The following is an 18336-nucleotide window of genomic DNA, read 5'->3' as shown; positions in this document are numbered from 1 at the left end:
ACTTTACACTGGACTTCAAGCAACGTGGATTCTGTGCCTCTCCTCTCTTCCTCCAGACTCTGGGACCTTGATTTCCAAAGGAAATGCAAAATTTACTTTCATCAGAGAACATAACTTTGGACCACTCAGCAGCCGTCCAGTCCATTTTGTCTTTAGCCCAGGCAAGACGCTTCTGACACTGTGTCTTGTTCAAGAGTGGCTTGACACAAGGAATGTGACGGCTGAAACCCATGTCTTGCATACGTCTGTGCATGGTGGTTCTTGAAGCACTGACTCCAGCTGCAGTCCACTCTTTGTGAATCTCCACCACATTTTTTAATGGGTTTTGTTTCACAATCCTCTCCAGGGTGCGGTTATCCCTATTGCTTGTACACTTTTATCTACCACATCTTTTCCTTCCCTTCGCCTCTCTATTAATGTGCTTGGACACAGAGCTCTGTGAACAGCCAGCCTATTTAGCAATGAACTTTTGTGTCTTGCCCTCCTTGTGCAAGGTGTCAATGGTTGTCTTTTGGACAGCTGTCAAGTCAGCAGTCTTCCCCATGATTGTGTAGCCTACAGAACTAGACTGAGAGACCATTTAAAGGTTTTGAGTTAACTAGCTGATTAGAGTGTGGCACCCGGTGTCTTCAATATTGAACCTTTTCACAATATTCTAATTTTCTGAGATACTGATTTTGGGGTTTTTCATTAGTTGTCATTTATAATCATCAAATTGGGGCAGGGCGAGTGCGCGCATTGCGACCTACTTTCGGGCGAAATGCTTTGCGCTCGCCTCGCTTACTTCCGGGAGTCAGCACCCACTCTTTCATCGTGGGGCTCTCGCATATATCTGGCTGAGGATCGAGAGACGGGTCCGTCCCTATCGCTCGCTCTCTCCCCAGATCCAGCTGATCCTTCTCGTAAGCCTGAAACGTGCCTCGGCGTCTCTTCGTTTCACGAGGGGGTGCTGAACCTCTGTACATTTCACGCATAATAATAAAGCGGCTGAGAAATTTCTCGAGGTGGTTACTCGGGCTGTGGCCAAACTACAGCTAGACTCGCCACGCGAACAAGAGACCCCCCCCCCAAATGCTCCAAACTATCAGACTGATATAATACAAAAATTATAATAATAATAAAAAAAAATAAAAAAAAGGGGAACGCTATATTAGTCCCTTCCTTTCTTTGATGACCTCCATGTTAAGCTTTCTCGGTCATGGAGGAACCAATATACTTCCCGTGTTCATGTACCCTTGACATATTTATACTCAACTATTGTGGGTGCTGAGACACGGGGGTATTCAATGATGCCGCCGGTCGAAGAGACGCTTGCGGGCTATCTCTCACTGGGTTCGGCATCATCACTCAAGAAACCCGCTCTCCCCACTAAGCCATGCAGGACTACCTCCATGCTAGTGGGGAAGGCTTATCAAGCGGCAGGTCAGGCTGTTGCTGTGCTAAACACCATGGCCGTGTTACAGGCGTACCAAGCTGACCTACTGAAAGACATGAGTGCGGGTGCAACGCTCGACAAAGAAGCCTTTTCTAAACTTCGTCAGGCCACAGATTTATCTCTCCGTGTGACCAAGCAGACAGCCCGTGCCATTGGTCAGTCTATGTCCACTTTAGTCAGCACGGAGAGGCATTTATGGCTTAACCTTTCAGGCATCAAGGATTAGAACAGAGTTTTCCCACTCGATGCCCCGGATTTGCCTTCCGGTCTCTTCGGAGACGCCATGAATACGGTTATCTCCAGATTCCAGGAGGCGCAAAGCCACGAGGAAGCCTTCGGGCAGTTTTTTCCTTGCCCCACTCAGGGGTCGGGGCCGTCGGGCACCAAGTCCCGCACCGACTCTGCTAGTCAGAGCATGGCGAGTCGTGCTCCCCCTAGTAAAGACTGGGGACAGGCTCGTTGCCCTCAGCAGCCCCCGAAGCAGGACCTCAGGGTCGTGATTTCTAAAAGAAGGAAACCCTGATGGTCTTGTACCCAGCCTTGTGGGGGTGGTTCCTCTCGGGATGGGGCGCGTGTACCATCCACTTCGGCCCTCCCTCATGAAACCTCTTCACTCCCGCCGCCTTTGGTGTTTCGGGTGACAGAGGCTTCCAACAAAGAGTTGGGTGTACCGTTGCTTCCTGCCTTTATCCAGGACGCGGAACACTCGACATCCCCTCAACAGGAAGTGTTGAAATTGATACCAATCTCAGAGAAACTGGCAGCATTTCTATGTGGGTTCTGAAGACAGTAGAAAGAGGCTAAAGAATTCAATTTGCTCGCTGCCCTCCGCGTTTCAACGCTGTGGTTCCCAGTACCGTGAAACTGGAGCAGACACGTCTACTGTGAAAAGAGCTACAAAATCTCTTGGTCAAAGGGGCCATGAACGTGTTCCCCTTCCAGAGAAAGAGTCAGGCTATTACAGCAGATACTTCCTGGTGCCCAAGAAGGGGGAGGGGGGGTTGCGTCCGATTTTAGATCTTTGAGGCTTGAACCGCTCGGTCAGGGTGTTCAAGTTTAAGATGCTAACTGTCAAGACGTTCGTGTCTCAGATCCAACATTATGATTGGCTGATCAAGATCGATCTCATGGACGCAGATTTCCATATTGGAATTCTGCCACAGCACAGGAAGTTCCTGAGGTTCGCTTTCGGGGATGAAGCCTTCCAGTATCGGGTTCTTCCATTCGGCCTAGCCCTATCACCCCGCACATTCACGAAATGTATGGATGCAGCACTGGCTCCTTCGCGACTCCAGGGCATCTGCATTCTGAATTACATAGACTACTTGGCAGCCAAGAACTGGCAGTTCAGCACAGGGATATTGTCTTAGCTCATCTGGTTTCTCCAGGTCTGAGACTCAACGTCAAAGAACGTTCTCTCTCCCACCCGGGGAATCACCTATCTGGGGGTTATATGGAATTCGATCACGAGGTGGGCACAGTTGTCTCCTGCTCGTATCACGTCCATTCAGAACACTCTGAGCAAACTCAGGCTAGGTCAAGGTTGCACTGTTCACCAGTATCAACAAATACTAGGTCTCATGGTGTCTGCGTCCACGGTGATCCCTTTGGGCCTGCTCCATATGAGACTTTTTCAGCTGTGGCTAAAAGCCAGGGGATTTCATCCAAGTGCCAGTCCCCTAGGGCTAATAAGGGTTACGCACCACGTGCATCATTCCCTTGCTATGTGGTTCAGACCCCGGTTTCTTACCTTGGGTCCCACTCTAGGTGCGTCTTGTCGTCGCAGGCTGCTAACGACAGACACCTCCCTGACGGGCTGGGTAGCGGTCTTAAGTGGTCGTCCAGATGGGAGGGTCGTCAGCTCGGTTGTCACAGTAACTGTCTCGAGTTGATGGCTGTATTTCTAGCCCTGAAATACTTCCTCCAGAGGCTAACATGTCTTGGTGCGGGTGGGCAATACAGCAGTAGTCTCTTACATAAACCATCAAGGAGGTCCACGTTCACGTCAGCTAAATTTCTGGCACGTCGGATTCTCCTTGGAGCCCAGGGCAAGCCCCTGTCACTCAGGACAGTTTATATCCCTGGATGCCCGTATGTGGGACCAGATTTACTGTCCAGACAGAAAATACAGACAGGGGAGTGTAAACTCCACCCCTAGGTAGTGGAACAAATCTGGGTGAGATTTTACAGGGTAGAAGAGGACCTCTTCACCTCTATGAACAGTGCAATGTCTCTTCTACTTCTCCCTGAGTCACCCAGCCCCACTGGGTCTGGACGCGATGGCGCATACATGGCCCTGAATGCGTCTGTATGCGTTTTGGCCAGAGTTCGCCAGCAAGGGTCTTGCCTCTTACTGATAGCGCCGCGCTGGCCGAACAGGGTATGGTTCTCGGAGCTAATATCTCTCCTCGACGGCTCGCCTTGGGCGATTCCGGACAGGAGGGACCTTCTGTCTCAGGCGCAGGGGACGATATTTCATCCCCGGCCCTAATTGTGGAAACTTCATGTTTGGCCCCTGAAGGGTATGAGACCATTCTTAGTGCTAGGGCTCCCTCTACCAGAAGAATCTACACCAATAAATGGGGTGTCTTCGAAAAGTGGTAAAGTTCACATGGTGCAGATCCAGTTAAATGGCAAATTGTTTCAGTTCTGGACTTTCTGCAGGAAAAACTGTCAGCAGGCATATGCCCCACTACTCTCAGGGTTTATGTGGCCCCCATTTCAGCTTGCCACGCCTTGATGGACGGGGTGCCTTTGGGGAAGCATCCTCTACTCGCTCGCTTCATTCGTGGAGCCATGCGACTGAGGCCTCCTGTTAGGACAAGAACTCCTTCATGGAACTTAGCAATAATCCTGGAGGGTCTGGTTGAGACCCCCTTTGAACCTCTAAAGTCAGCGTCTGACAGACTTGTGTGTGTACGTGTGAGTGGGTATGTCAAATACACACTCTTGATGTTTTTGAGTTTAACCCCTTCATTGATGTGTTCTTTGTTCCTGTATTGTTACTGAATTATTGATGATCATTATCGATCATATGTGTGTGCATAAGTGTTTCTTTGTGACGTGTGTATTTTACAGTCTTGATGGTTAGAGTTGAACACCTTCATGTGTGAGTGGGTATGTCAAATACACACTCTTGATGTTTTTGAGTTTAACCCCTTCATTGATGTGTTCTTTGTTCCTGTATTGTTACTGAATTATTGATTGATCATTATTGATCATATGTGTGTGCATAAGTGTTTCTTTGTGACGTGTGTATTTTACAGTCTTGATGGTTAGAGTTGAACATCTTCATTGCTGTGTTCTGTTTATATGCTGTTTGTATTCCCCCAAAATGCTCTGTATTTAAAAAAATCATATTTCCAATAAATTCTTTTTGATGGTAATTGTTATTAACTTTTTAACTGTTATAAAGCCATAAAGCAACCAATCTCCAAAAAGATTTTAGAAGTTTGAATATTTATTTTTGGAATTATAGGCTTTTGGATACACTTGGTCAAACCCACATAATAAATGAAACTTCTAAATAATGAAATAAATAACTAAAGTTAAACTTTTCTTTAATAATTATTTACCAAGGGAGTCCTAGATCTAGTTCACAATAGCAGGTAACATTGGATAATATACAATAATTTACACACCATTTATACAGCCATATTGCTGAAATTTGATTGGTAACACCTAAAATCTTTAGGTGTTACCTTTCACAATTTTGTATGCAGACTCATAATGTGCAGTTGTATATGAGTATCTGCCTAACCAATTAGTTGGCTTATATTTTCAAAAGTTTCGTCAAGTCAAACTTCCTTTAATACATTTTTTGTCAGGAGGGCTCATAGTAGACCCATACCAATTTTTGTGAGAATCGGACATACAGCCTAGGAGGAGTTCAAAACAGTTGCATTTTTAGAACATTTAAATATTGAAAACATTTATAAAATTCAATAAACCGAAAATATAAATTAGTGGTAAAAAGAATTTTAAGATTAGACAACTAAGTTGCAAAGTTTTTGGTGAATATGTAAATGTCCTTGTTACAGTGTTGCCTTGTGGACAATTTATTTTTCAATTTTCAAATATCGCAAGTTTCGTAATGGTCGGCCATTCAGATTTGATGTAATTAGCTGTTGAAATTTGATTGGCTGTTTGTGGCCATGTTTTTTATTTGTCCAACTGATATTTTAGGATATGTTAGTCTTTGGCCCCTACAAGATGCATACCAACTTTTAACTTCATTGATCATACGTTTGCGGAATTATGAGCATTTTTTTTTTTTTTTTTGTTGAGCCAATGAATCCAACAATGTAAGACACTTGAGTGTGTGACAAATGGTTTAGGACTTATGGGCCAACATGTTAAAATGATCACTATAGCACCAACTCATGTTTATTTGCGCTAATTGGGCCCAAACTTTGATATGCTGTAATACTTTGGGGGATTACCTTACCTCAAAGTTTCAGCTCTCTACGACTTACGGTTTGGTCTGCACAATCAGTTTTAGGGCAGAATAATAATAATAACATAAAATATATCAAATTTTGAGATACCCCAATGTCCATAGACAGTCATGGCACCTTGGACAAAGACTCTGCATGGTGATTTTCACCTCAATCAGACTAACGGTTGCATAGATACAGCAAATTTAAAAGTTTTTTTGGTATTATAGTGCCACTATGTGTCAAAACCGTGCCAACTTTTATGGGCGACCAAAGATTGACCTCTTACATAAGCATGCCAAGTTTGGTGAAGATATCTAATTTCCTTCAAGAGTTATAACCATTTATGTAAAATTGGCCATTGTATATTTTCGCATACCATAGCTAGCTCGAGTCAAAAGTTCAAACTTGGAATAGTTCGCAAAAGTAGGTTTTATGAAAAATCCAAGATGGCTGAAATTTTTTATAGACGGAAATCACATATATATTTTGTTTGAATTGAGTCAAGGATTCCAATGGAATAAAGTACTTGAGTTTTATGACATAATAATAATAAATTATTATAAAAATATTATAATAAATATAGATGCAAGCAGCGACACCGGGGTCAAGTCAATTATCGGCACCATGAGCAGCAAAAGAAGCTTTGTGACATGTTTTTGTTTAGAGTTCGATGAACAGTGTATGAGGAGGTAGTAAAAGTAAACTTTCAATCATAATAAAAACAGATTTATATTTATAAAATAACTAAAAATAGCTAGTTTTTTGTCCAGTATGTGGCGCTGTTCTGAAACTTCTCAGGTAGTATCTGGGCATGATGATATCATGCAGAAAAGAGTTATAAGACAAACTATAAATGTTTCTATCTCCTGACCAGTAGGGAGCAGTGAGCCAAAATGCTGCAAGTGACATCAGGGCCTAATTTTGATGACAGTACCAAGTTTCATCCCAATCCTTCAAAGCGTGATACAGGCTCAATTTCAATTTTGTGTGTTATTTGTCGCATTCGTTGAAGCACCATTCAAAAATGGTATGGTTCAAAATTATGTTGCATGTGCTCACCTACTTTCGTGAAGTTTTGACTTTTCTTTTAGGATATATAAGCTTTGGAGTTTATTTTGGCATGTCCATTTTCTAATTGACAATGTTATAGCTATCCAAAGGGTAAAGTTCCAAATATTTTGGATAACCATTGACCTGGAGAGTCCAGAGAATTGAACTTAATTAGTTTTATTGAGTTTGATCTAAAAATGTAGGTCTAACTTGCAAAAGTAGTTTTTTTTTAATAATTGTGAATATTTAATGATGGAGGATGGTACATTTTGCTACGTTAACTCTATATTCTGCTCTATATAAGCTTCAATTTATTTAGCTGACCAGCTACTGGAAACAACCAGACCAATTTAATTGTTACACTTGTGTAAAATCACCAAGCAACAACTTTGTATGCAGCACAATGAGTTAGTAGCTAACAACTAGCAGTCGTGTTATTGTTTATGGTCAGTAATGTTGTGTCACGTTTAAGATGATGTCACGGTAGTAGAGGCGGTACAATTATGAAGATGAGCCTATAATCCTGCCCACGTTGAGAAGACACTAAACTGCAGTGGAAAAGCAAGCTCAGAAATGTAAAGTGAGCAGAGTCGAGTCGAGATGAACCATAATGTGCAGTGGACAAGTGCCATTAGTGCCCACAGTGTACCCATAATTTGCCCACATGGGCTAACACACATGGGTCCCATGTGGAGCAAATAGACAATTTTTCTGGGGCCCCATTTAGGTTTCCCATGTAGGGCCCAAGTGACAGCCCATCAAAAACCCACATGGGGCCCACATGGAAATGTTGGCTGGGATATACATACAAATAAATACTATACATTACATTGATTTGCTGTGCAACAATGGTGTATTATCAGTATTCAATATGTGCCTGCACATACATAATATATATGCTGTTTCTTACTCAAGATGGCACTGATGTTTCAGTGATTGATTTGATTTAATGTTGACTTTGTTTTTGATGAAGAAACAACATGGAAGTAAACTATAGCAAGTGTAACATATGAACAGTATGATATGACTATTGTCATTTAGGTGTACTACTGAAATTATTAAATTATGTTGTGCGTCTACAGTATTTAGACTCAATATGTTCCTGAGAGAATACACATAAGCTGCACATAAGTTACACACGCATTTCACACATGTAGCTCAATATGTTTTGTTTGACAGTCACAGTCAGCTGTCTCATGACATTTCAGTGTGAAAATAATTAATCATATTCTAGATTTGTCCTGATTTGTTGCATTATCTTTTAGATAATAGAAAAAACAAAACAAAAACAGATCAAAATATGTCAAAATATATTTTATTCTATTATTTGCTAATTATCTTGAAAATATTTAGAACATTTGACACTATCTGAGGTTTTTGTTGATCCACGTGAGTAATATATATATATATATATATATATATATATATATATATATAGATGAACACACATGAGAGTCACAAACAGACACGGATCCTCCGACTGGAGCATGTGCTTCATGCTGCCCAAAACAACTACTGTAAGAAACTGTCCACAAGTCCCTCAGTGATGCTCATTTCATTAAAGTCATCGTCAAAGTGTGTGTTCAATGCACAGAGGATGTGTTCAATCTGTTATCAACATTTATACATGAAAAACACATCCAATTCACAGGCGGCTTTTTCCAGTGGCTTGAAGCTCGCCGTGGATTTGAAGTGAAGGCGAAAACTAAACGTTGCCTCGTCGCGTGTTTTCATCTCCAAATAAAGAGCAAAACCCCTGCTCGGTGTTCACATCGTTTTCACCCCACTAAACAATCGTATCGCTTCAGTTTTGCTGTAAATGTGAGAGGAGAAAACACAAGCACGAGTGGCCCTCGGAGGCGCACAGACACTGAGACGGGCGGATTGAGTCTACATGGTTCTCATGATGTGTTTAAGAGCGCAGCGCCGCTCAACCTCTCTTCATTACTGAACTCAAACACTGTGTGTGTGTGACGTTACACATCCGATCAGAAAGATGGCAGAAACCGCTCCAGCTGCAGCCGCCGCGCCGGCCAAAGCGCCCAAGAAGAAATCTGCTGCTAAACCCAAGAAAACGGGCCCAAGCGTCGGTGAACTCATCGTCAAAACTGTGTCCGCTTCCAAGGAGAGGAGCGGCGTGTCTCTCGCCGCCCTGAAGAAAGCTCTCGCCGCCGGTGGATACGATGTGGAGAAGAACAACTCCCGCGTCAAGATCGCCATCAAGAGTCTGGTGACTAAAGGGACTCTGGTCCAGACCAAAGGGACCGGCGCCTCCGGATCATTCAAGCTCAACAAGAAACAAGCCGAGAGCACGAAGAAACCCGCCAAGAAAGCCGCTCCTAAAGTCAAGAAGGCCGCAGTCAAGAAACCCGCCGCCGCCAAGAAGCCCAAGAGTGCCGCGACTAAGAAACCTGCCGCCAAGAAATCCCCAAGAAGGTGAAGAAACCCGCAGCCGCTAAAAAGGCAACGAAGAGCCCCAAGAAGGCAAAGAAACCAGCAACCCCCAAGAAAGCCGCCAAGAGCCCCAAGAAGGCCAAGACTGTCAAACCCAAAGCGGCAAAGCCGAAAGCAGCCAAACCTAAAAAGGCCGCGCCTAAAAGAAGTAGATGAACTCTTGACTGAGTTTCTTCCTCAAAACGGCTCTTTTAAGAGCCACCCACTAATTCATATAAATGAGCAAAACTTTGTGCAGGATTTGAGTTTATTTTTCTTGTTTTCGTATTTGTTTATTGTGACTCAGAGTTCACAAACCGAAAGCAAAACTTCTGATGAAACAAATGTGTATTATGCAGCGTCACTTTCACCCCTCCTGACAAGTCTGTGACGAGTTAAATCACTGTTTAAAATCAAGTTTAGTGCAATTACTTGATTGTTTTATACGTTTGATTCAATTATATTCAATCGATTATACATTTCTGTTCATTAAATTTCAGGTTTAACGGCATCAAAGAAAAGAGCTCGTACACTTACTGCCTCACTAAACCACACAAGAGTTTAGTTTTCAAATACTAGTAATAATAACTGAAGAAGACTCTTAACCAATAAGTTCACCTCATGTATAACAAGTTTATTAATACATAACTAATAATAATAATAATTAAAGGAGCAGTAAATGACAAGCTCTTTTTTTCTAAACACCTTAGACACATTATTCTGGTGTGCTTGTAAACTAATAATAATAATGATTATTGTTTATTACAGTATCCTCTGAGTTAAACACATGCTTGCAAGGCACTCGTCATCAGAAAGAGGGAGGAGTTTAGTGTTTGGAGGTAAATGCTGTGATTGGTTAGAATGTTTCACAGACTCGAGCCAATGGGCGACTGACAGTCTCCTTTTAATACTGGAAACATCTGCACATGAGCAAATATCTTCTTCTATTTCACGTTTTATAACAGTTTCGATAATGAGTGGCAGAGCAAAGGCTAAAACTCGTTCCTCCAGGGCGGGACTGCAGTTCCCCGTCGGCCGTGTGCACAGACTTCTGCACAAAGGCAACTGGGTCAATATATAATTGTGGGAGATTTTGAGTTTGAATAATTCTGGGAAAAAATATATTTATTTACAAAATATTATTATCTTCCCTGATAAATCATCCCTGAAATATTTTGTTTTTAGTCATTGCCAAGCTCAGGCATAATTGATTTCAGATATTTAGTTTTAAAAACAAGAAGTTTACTCATTATGTGGTCAACTATGTTACGGACAAAACCTATAAGTTTTAACTTTAAGTAAATGGCAGACATTTAAAAAAATCATTACTCTTGGAAGAATATGTGTCTATTTACCTACCTTTTCAATTAAAATACCCAATTAATTAAGAAAATACAAATTTTGTTCAATTGAAACCCCAAATTTCAAGTACTGAAGTAACCGGTCTGTATATTTTGTTTCCAAACTGCTTGATTCATGCTAATTTTCTTGATGAAATTATGCTGTGGTATATATTTGACAGCTACTCAGTTTCTAAATATTTACTTGGAGATTAGGGAACCATTGAAATACATATATTTTTTAAAAAACATAATGGTAACTTAATTGACAGCCCAGTATCATAGTTGACAAAAGTAACATAGTTGACTGGACATGACAAAGTAGGATGATGTATTTAACAAAAACAATCCTAAACTATATCAATTATTATATGTTAGCTAATCTTTTATTGCATTTAATCAAGACCTGTTGAATATTTCATGACATAAAGGAGAAATACAGACGCACATCAGTTTACAAGGATCAATCACAACTTTATTAACAAGCACATATATCATAAGCAAGAGATCCTAACATAGAAAACAACAACAACAAAAGTATCAAAAACAGCACTTACACAAAAATTCCACCATGTAAACATTTTGAAAATCTTGTTTGTGGAATGAAATACAGTAGTGCATTGTATTGAACAAAAAATAATAGTGCACTGCAATAAGTAACAATAACCAAATAGTGTTTTATTCTGTTGGTTAACAGAATAAGTGTGCTGCATTGGATCAAAAATGTAATAGTGCAAACAGTTGTATCTCAAAAACATTCATATGTCAGAACCCAAGTAAAACATTGGCATACCCTCCAACTTCCAGGCACCCATGAAACCGGCAGAGACAGAACACACTCCCCATTTTCTAACCCAAGAACATGGCCAATTATGGTTTGTTTTTGAATGACTTTGTCAAGCTCAATCAAGTAATCTTTGAGTGTGTTTGTGTGTGTGTGTGTCTTTATTTGTGTGTGTGTGTATATCAGAGGTGTATAGTCCAGGTGCCAGAAAGTAGAAATCCTGTCCAGCAGCTGTTCCAATCATCACTAAACCAGCTCCTCTACCAGGTAGATGAGCTCGTTAGTGAAAACACCTGTTCTAGATGTAGAGGCAGATCCAAAAACATGGCAGGATTTTTACTTTCTGGCACCTTGACCGTGTGCTTGTGCCACGTGTTTGTTAGCGTGTGTGTGTGTGTGTGTGTGTGTGTGTGCATGTCCTTAGCCATGAAGATATGATTTGGCAATATCTTCCCACACATCTCTTTTTATTTCAACATGACGTGCTGTCACGTGCTGTGGGGCAGGAATCAACCTGAGCACATCCTCAAATGGATACCAGAGCGCATCCTCTCGCATTGGCCAGTAGTAACGATTGTGTCCCACTCTGTGCATGCACTTAACATGAACATGTGTCTCACTCACTTCAACAATGGTTCCAGGGTAAACCTCATCGTCATATCTGATGACACACCACTGACCAACAATGTCATCTCTATCCCACTGTACTTCAAGTTCTGGTTGTTCTTGGTGCAATGCAGGAACAGCAGAGCTGACTTTGAAGTCGAAGGCCTGAGCTTGTTAACACTGACATTGCAGAATCTGCAAGTATGCCTCCCTTTTTGCAGGATCAGCATCTCGCCGTGCACGGTAACGGCGCTGCTTTTCTGCAGCAGATAATCGTGGCATTTGCCTGAAAACAAGTTTTTCTTCTATAATATTTATTGCAAAGTATTTTATAGTTACTGTACAATTAGAATATTAAATGAACTCCTGAAAACTATAAGAACATGTCATGAATGTCAACTATGTTACTCTTGGTCAACTAAGTTACCTTTGCAGAGTAACATAGGTGACTGGTAACCTAGTTGACATTTTTGCTGTTTTTAGGGATAAAATCAAAATGGTTGCCTAGCACCAGACACCACATGGCATTTTACGGAGGGGTTCTTCTGAATATTATATGTACAACTGAGTAAAATTGAAATTCAAAGTTATTTATGAATTCATTGTAGTAACATTGTTGACATATGATAAGTACACATTTGCCCCAAGCACTACTTTAGGTGAAATAACTGAAAATGTGGAGGGAGAACATACCTTGGAGTCTTGCTAGTTTTCTCTTCAGGAGGAAATGACATCATGTGGAGCAGGTCATGTGATTTGGAAAACACACTCTTCCTTGAGGGGTGTATTTGCTATGGGTAACTTAGATGACAGCGACTTCTCGGACACATATTCAATTTGTCAATTTCTATTGAAAATGTGACATATTGCCCAAAAAGACACATTGTTCACAATTACCTCAACTTAATGTAAATAATATAATTAAAACTGTTTTTGAATAAGTTTTTAAAATGTTTTTTTAGGTAATGAGATTGTGGTTGTAATTCATTTCGGACGGTTATTTAGTTGACATTTTAGGGATATCTAGTAAATTTTTATAAATAAATGATTATTTCCATAATAATTAACTATGGAATTTGTAAAGACAAGATCATGAAGAACACTGAAGACTTTTAAAATTTTATTTTAATAAGCATGTTTGCGAGATAAATCTCATGGACATGAAAACTCCCTCAATTATATATTGACCCAACTACGCTCAGCGTGTCGGTGCCGGTGCTCCCGTTTATCTGGCCGCTGTGCTCGAGTATCTCACCGCTGAGATCCTGGAGTTGGCCGGAAACGCCGCTCGGGACAACAAGAAGACTCGTATCATTCCCCGTCACCTGCAGCTGGCAGTGCGGAACGACGAGGAGTTGAACAAACTCTTGGGTGGAGTGACCATCGCTCAGGGTGGGGTGTTGCCCAACATCCAGGCTGTGCTGCTGCCCAAGAAGACCGAGAAACCCTCCAAGACCAAGTAAACCAACCCCAGTCTGTTTGCCTGACCCCAACGGCTCTTTTAAGAGCCACACACTTGAACTAAAAAGAGTGACTCTTCTCTTAATATAAAGTCTTCAGTTTAATGGATGGTACAGAAGCTAAACTAAAGAAATGTATAGGAGTGCATATATGCAGTAACAAGTGTTTCTATTTCATTCGTAACTGAAAAACTGCATCAGCTTGGAGCTACTTATGCAGTGGCATAACTCCGTAAAGACATGTAATGAAAAACTACAAGATTTGTCTCGAATAATGTGCAGCATTAGACACATGCAGTGAAATCAAATGTGCATGAAGCAACACATGATCGATCAAGGGTTTTTTCAGTCGTGTGTTGATACAATTTTGTCTAAAGTACAGATGACGTTACTAATCAAGCAGGTGTGTAATGGTTGTTGTACATATCCTATAATAAAAGATATTTCAGCTGTTCAGCAGATTCTCTAATTACGTGCAGCATACATTGTAAACAAAATACAAGTGTACAACGAATGATGACGTAACGCTGTGAATCACGTGATGGTTTCTTTGGGTTGTGATGACTGATTAAGACGGTGAAAATATGATTTTTGGTTTCAGTTTATTTTCTATTTTTTACTTGTGATTATAAAAAAAAATCATAACTTTTGTTGTGAAGATATATCTGGTTAATACCCGTATAACATGTAGAAAAAAAGTAATGCGCAGCTTTTATTTCATGCGCATTGAGGAGGGATATTGCGCGGGAAACTGCAGCTGCTTGTTTAAAAAAAGACGAGCTGCACAGTCATTGGCTGACTGTCACGCGCAGAGCTCCACATCAGCCAATCACATGTCTCTTGCACCTTCACCGCACTCAGAGCCATATAAAGAGAGAGTTGCGACAACTCCATTGACTCCAATGGAACGTTTTTTTTTTTACAGCAATGGCGGCTCGTGGAGCCTCTCAATAATTCCCGGAAGTAGCAGCAAACACATGCCGCGCCGTAGAGATGCATCAGACCAAACCGTTTGCGACGCACTTTTAAAAGGTGAGACGTTTAAAGAATAATGTTATCTTATTCTGTATATTATCAGTACATCTAAATAAAAATAACTTGTAAATTAAAACCTTATAGTTGAGTATTACTCATTAAATTAGGAGATAAGGGATGTTATCGGAGATAAAGGATGTTAACAGATTAGGCAAGGATTGGAGCTGGATAAAGTTAGTAACGAACACCCTATTAATTGTAAAATCTTTGCAAATACCTCACACATTTTTTTGTTGTTGTAATTTTTATTTATATTTAGATTGCTCCTGCTGACTTGAGCCAACCATTTTTTTCTCCTCTCCATGTCAGTAGGGAAGCCATACATTCGCACACCTTTCTCTGAGCGATTGGAGCATCCCCATGCAGCACAGCAAACCATGGTGAAGACTATGCAACGACAACATGAAAGAAAGGACACATACAAAATGCTTGGCATGCTATTTAATTTATTAGAAATGTATTCATGAATTGCTGTAAATAGTTATTGCATTTATTTGAATAAAAATACAAAAAGGTAATATCAGTAATATATTATTACAATTTAAAATAACTGTTTTCTATTTTAATGTATTTTAAAATGTAATTTACTCCTGTGATGCCAAGCTGAATTTTCAGCCTCATTACTTTTGAACGGTAGTTTATATACGAGTATGCTTAAGTTGTTTTAAAGCTAAATATATTGTGTATATGAATAAGTATTGTAAGAATTATACATTAGATATATAATATTTATAATACATAAATAATTATATTACTATATATAGAATTGTAAGAATTGTAAACAATAAGCTTCATTTCACTAAATTTTACATTTACGTAACTGCTGCTAATAGTTAATAGTTCATTGACCCATTGTGCGGTGCGAGCTGGAAATCACCTGTCACCAGCCTGTCTCTGTACTATCTGAAAAGTCATAAATATGACATTAGTTACCATGAGATTAGTGAAAACAATGAACATGAGGTAACATAAAAAGGCAACAGAAACCCTAGCCTGAAATAAGTTGAGGCAAATAACGGTAGCTGAACACTAATCCTCAAATATTAGCTGATTTGATCTTTAAAAAACAACATCGCTGTAACAACATACTCATGCTACATACATATGTCGGTGAGTTACATAAATATATAAAATAAATGCATTTATTGACTACTAATTACCAGAAATCGCAGTTCTGTCACTCAACTCTAACAGTTTGGAATGACCGCAAAAGCACTTCCTGGAACTATCTGAAGTCTACGTGAATCACGTGACGATCAAGCATTTAGAACTTCCGTTGTCGCAACTCTCTCTTTATATGGCTCTGACCGCACTGAGTGCGTGCTCGTTCTCGGCTTTAAAAGGGCAGCAGTGCGACCATTGTTGCCAACTTAGCGACTTTGTCGCTATTTTTAGTGACTTTTCAGACCCCTTTAGCAACATTTTTTCAAAAAAGCAACTAGCGACAAATCTAGCGACTTTTTGGACAAACCTTAGCAACTTTCCAAATTCCAAATATCGCCAGTACTGCAAGCGTGAGGTCTTACTTCCCCGCTGCGTCTGCTCTGTTCAGTGAGCGGCTGAGAGGAGCAGCACATTCCGTTGACTGCACGCCAGCGGACATAGACATGAATGAGCTGCGCATGTGCATGCTGTGTTAGCAGGAACCAATCAGTGATCACATAGCAGCTGCCTTCTCCTTTGTTTTAATTCAAAACATTTAATTTGACCGTTTTTTCTTGGCATGCGCTTATATTCACTACTAATCAGAGTTTTAGTTCATCCCGGTTCGGTTTCTGAACTCTCCGACTTCAGATCGTATATTTACAGACTCTATACATTTTACTTATCCTATCACAACAATAAACCTTCTTCAAACTCATAAACATGTAACGTTAGCTAAGTTCCGTTCCGTTCTGTTGTCTAACAGAAAATATGTAATTGAGAACCGTTTTACTGGACATTCGGCTATATACTTATATAAAAACAGTATGAGCACGGTTTAGTATATTATAAACTGAAGTAGGCTACAGTACCGACAAATTAGGCAGAATGCAAATACGATGCGATGACGTCATTAATATGCTAATGACGTATGACTACTTTTCGAGCAGGCTTCAGCTACTTTCCATTGAAAATAGTTGGCAACACTGAGTGCGACAAACATCTTCAGTTTCTGTGAAGTTCTGAAGAGAATCTGTTCGTCATGGCAAGAACTAAACAAACCGCCCGCAAGTCCACCGGTGGAAAAGCCCCGAGGAAGCAGCTCGCTACAAAAGCTGCACGTAAGAGTGCTCCAGCCAGGGTTGCCAGATTGGGCGGTTTTGCAATCTTTTTTGCGGGCAAAAATGGGTTTGGGCGGGTGGATAAAAATTGGGCTGGTTTCGGATCAGTTCGGCGGGTTTTTGTACCCGAAACATCGGTACTTCAGATCCTTCTTTCGGCGACTCTCTGTTCAGTAGCCTACTCTCACTCACTCACACACACACACACACACACACACACACACACACACACACACACACACACACTACAGGTCTGGCTGACGTGCCCCCTAAACTCACAACAGACACTCCCTCCCTTCAGCTCACTTCACGCACGCCGGCACCGCCCTCCCCTCAAACACACTAGATTGCGCGGGGTTTTCAAACTTAGCTAGCTGACTGACATTGACAATATGCCAAAGTGGGCAAAATATAGAAAAAGTTACAGGAAAGAGTGGGAAAGAGATCCAGACTTAAAGTCATGGATTGCACCGGGTGCAGAAGAAGGAAAGGCACACTGTAAATACTGCAACGCTGATATCCGTGCTCATTTAAAAGATCTTAAAGATCATGCAGCCACCAAGAAGCATAAGGCAAGGTGCCAGCCAACGGTCAGACCATTTACAGTTAGCAGAGTGGGTGAGTCCAGTAACCCTGACAACAATGACCAGAAACGACGAGAACTGCGGATAGCAATGTACATTGCGTGCCATACTGCCATTAATGCTGTTGATGAACTATCTGATATACTGAAAGACAAGACAGGTGCATTCCAGATGCACACAACAAAATGCACTGCTGTCATTAAGTCATTGCTAGCACCTCATTTTAGACACGAGCTAAAAGAGGACATCGGTGACTCCCCGTTCTCGCTCTATTTGGACGAGACAACAGACATTACAGTGAGCAAATTGCTCTGTATATGCATAAAATATCGCTCCAAAAAACACAACCGGTTTATTAGCACTTACTTGTGTTTGGTGGAGCTCTCAGATGCTGATGCTAATGGAGTTGTGGAGGCAGTCATTCGATTTTTGCAGGAGTGTGCACTGGACATTGCTAATATGGTGGGGATAGCAACAGATGGGGCCAGTGTAATGGTCGGCAGGCATCATTCAGTGTACACGTTACTGAGACAGAGGCAACCGAATTTACAACTTATAAGATGCGCGTGCCACTCCCTGGATATAACTGCCCACAAAGCGATGAAACAGCTGCCAAGCAATATAGACTATCTGATCAGAGAGACGTATAACTGGTTCTCACACTCCGCAAAGCGCCAGGCCGATTATAAAGCCATATACGAGACCATCAATGGAGGGTCTCCCCTAAAGTTACTATCCCCGAGCGTCACCCGCTGGCTGGCAACAGCAGACTGCATAGACCGAATTCTGGACCAAGAAGAGGAGCTGACCTTACCCAGCCGGCACACGACCGACCTTCAACGTTGAAATATGGTTGAAATAATGTCAGTTGTTGTTTCAGCGTTGAAACAAAGTTGATATAACGTT

General features: G+C 41.1%; 2 protein-coding genes across 2 annotated transcripts in view; one reads left to right on the top strand and one right to left on the bottom strand.

The window, feature by feature from the left end:
• Nucleotides 1–18336, bottom strand: part of LOC127656003 (histone H2A-like) — a 357620-nt gene that overhangs the window by 114498 nt on the left and 224786 nt on the right. The window lies entirely within an intron of this gene.
• Nucleotides 8733–18336, top strand: part of LOC127655936 (uncharacterized) — a 49100-nt gene continuing 39496 nt past the window's right edge. The window contains exons 1-2 of the mRNA XM_052144030.1: nucleotides 8733–9360; nucleotides 9399–9449. Coding sequence (XP_051999990.1) covers nucleotides 8921–9360; nucleotides 9399–9449 — 491 coding nt within the window. The 5' untranslated portion in view covers nucleotides 8733–8920. The remainder of the gene's footprint in view (nucleotides 9361–9398; nucleotides 9450–18336) is intronic.

Source organism: Xyrauchen texanus, chromosome 2 (genome assembly GCF_025860055.1).
Source record: "Xyrauchen texanus isolate HMW12.3.18 chromosome 2, RBS_HiC_50CHRs, whole genome shotgun sequence".
Taxonomy (NCBI): Eukaryota; Metazoa; Chordata; class Actinopteri; order Cypriniformes; family Catostomidae; genus Xyrauchen; species Xyrauchen texanus.
Note: the sequence above shows the minus strand (reverse complement) of the source record. Positions and strands in the feature narration are given on the sequence as shown.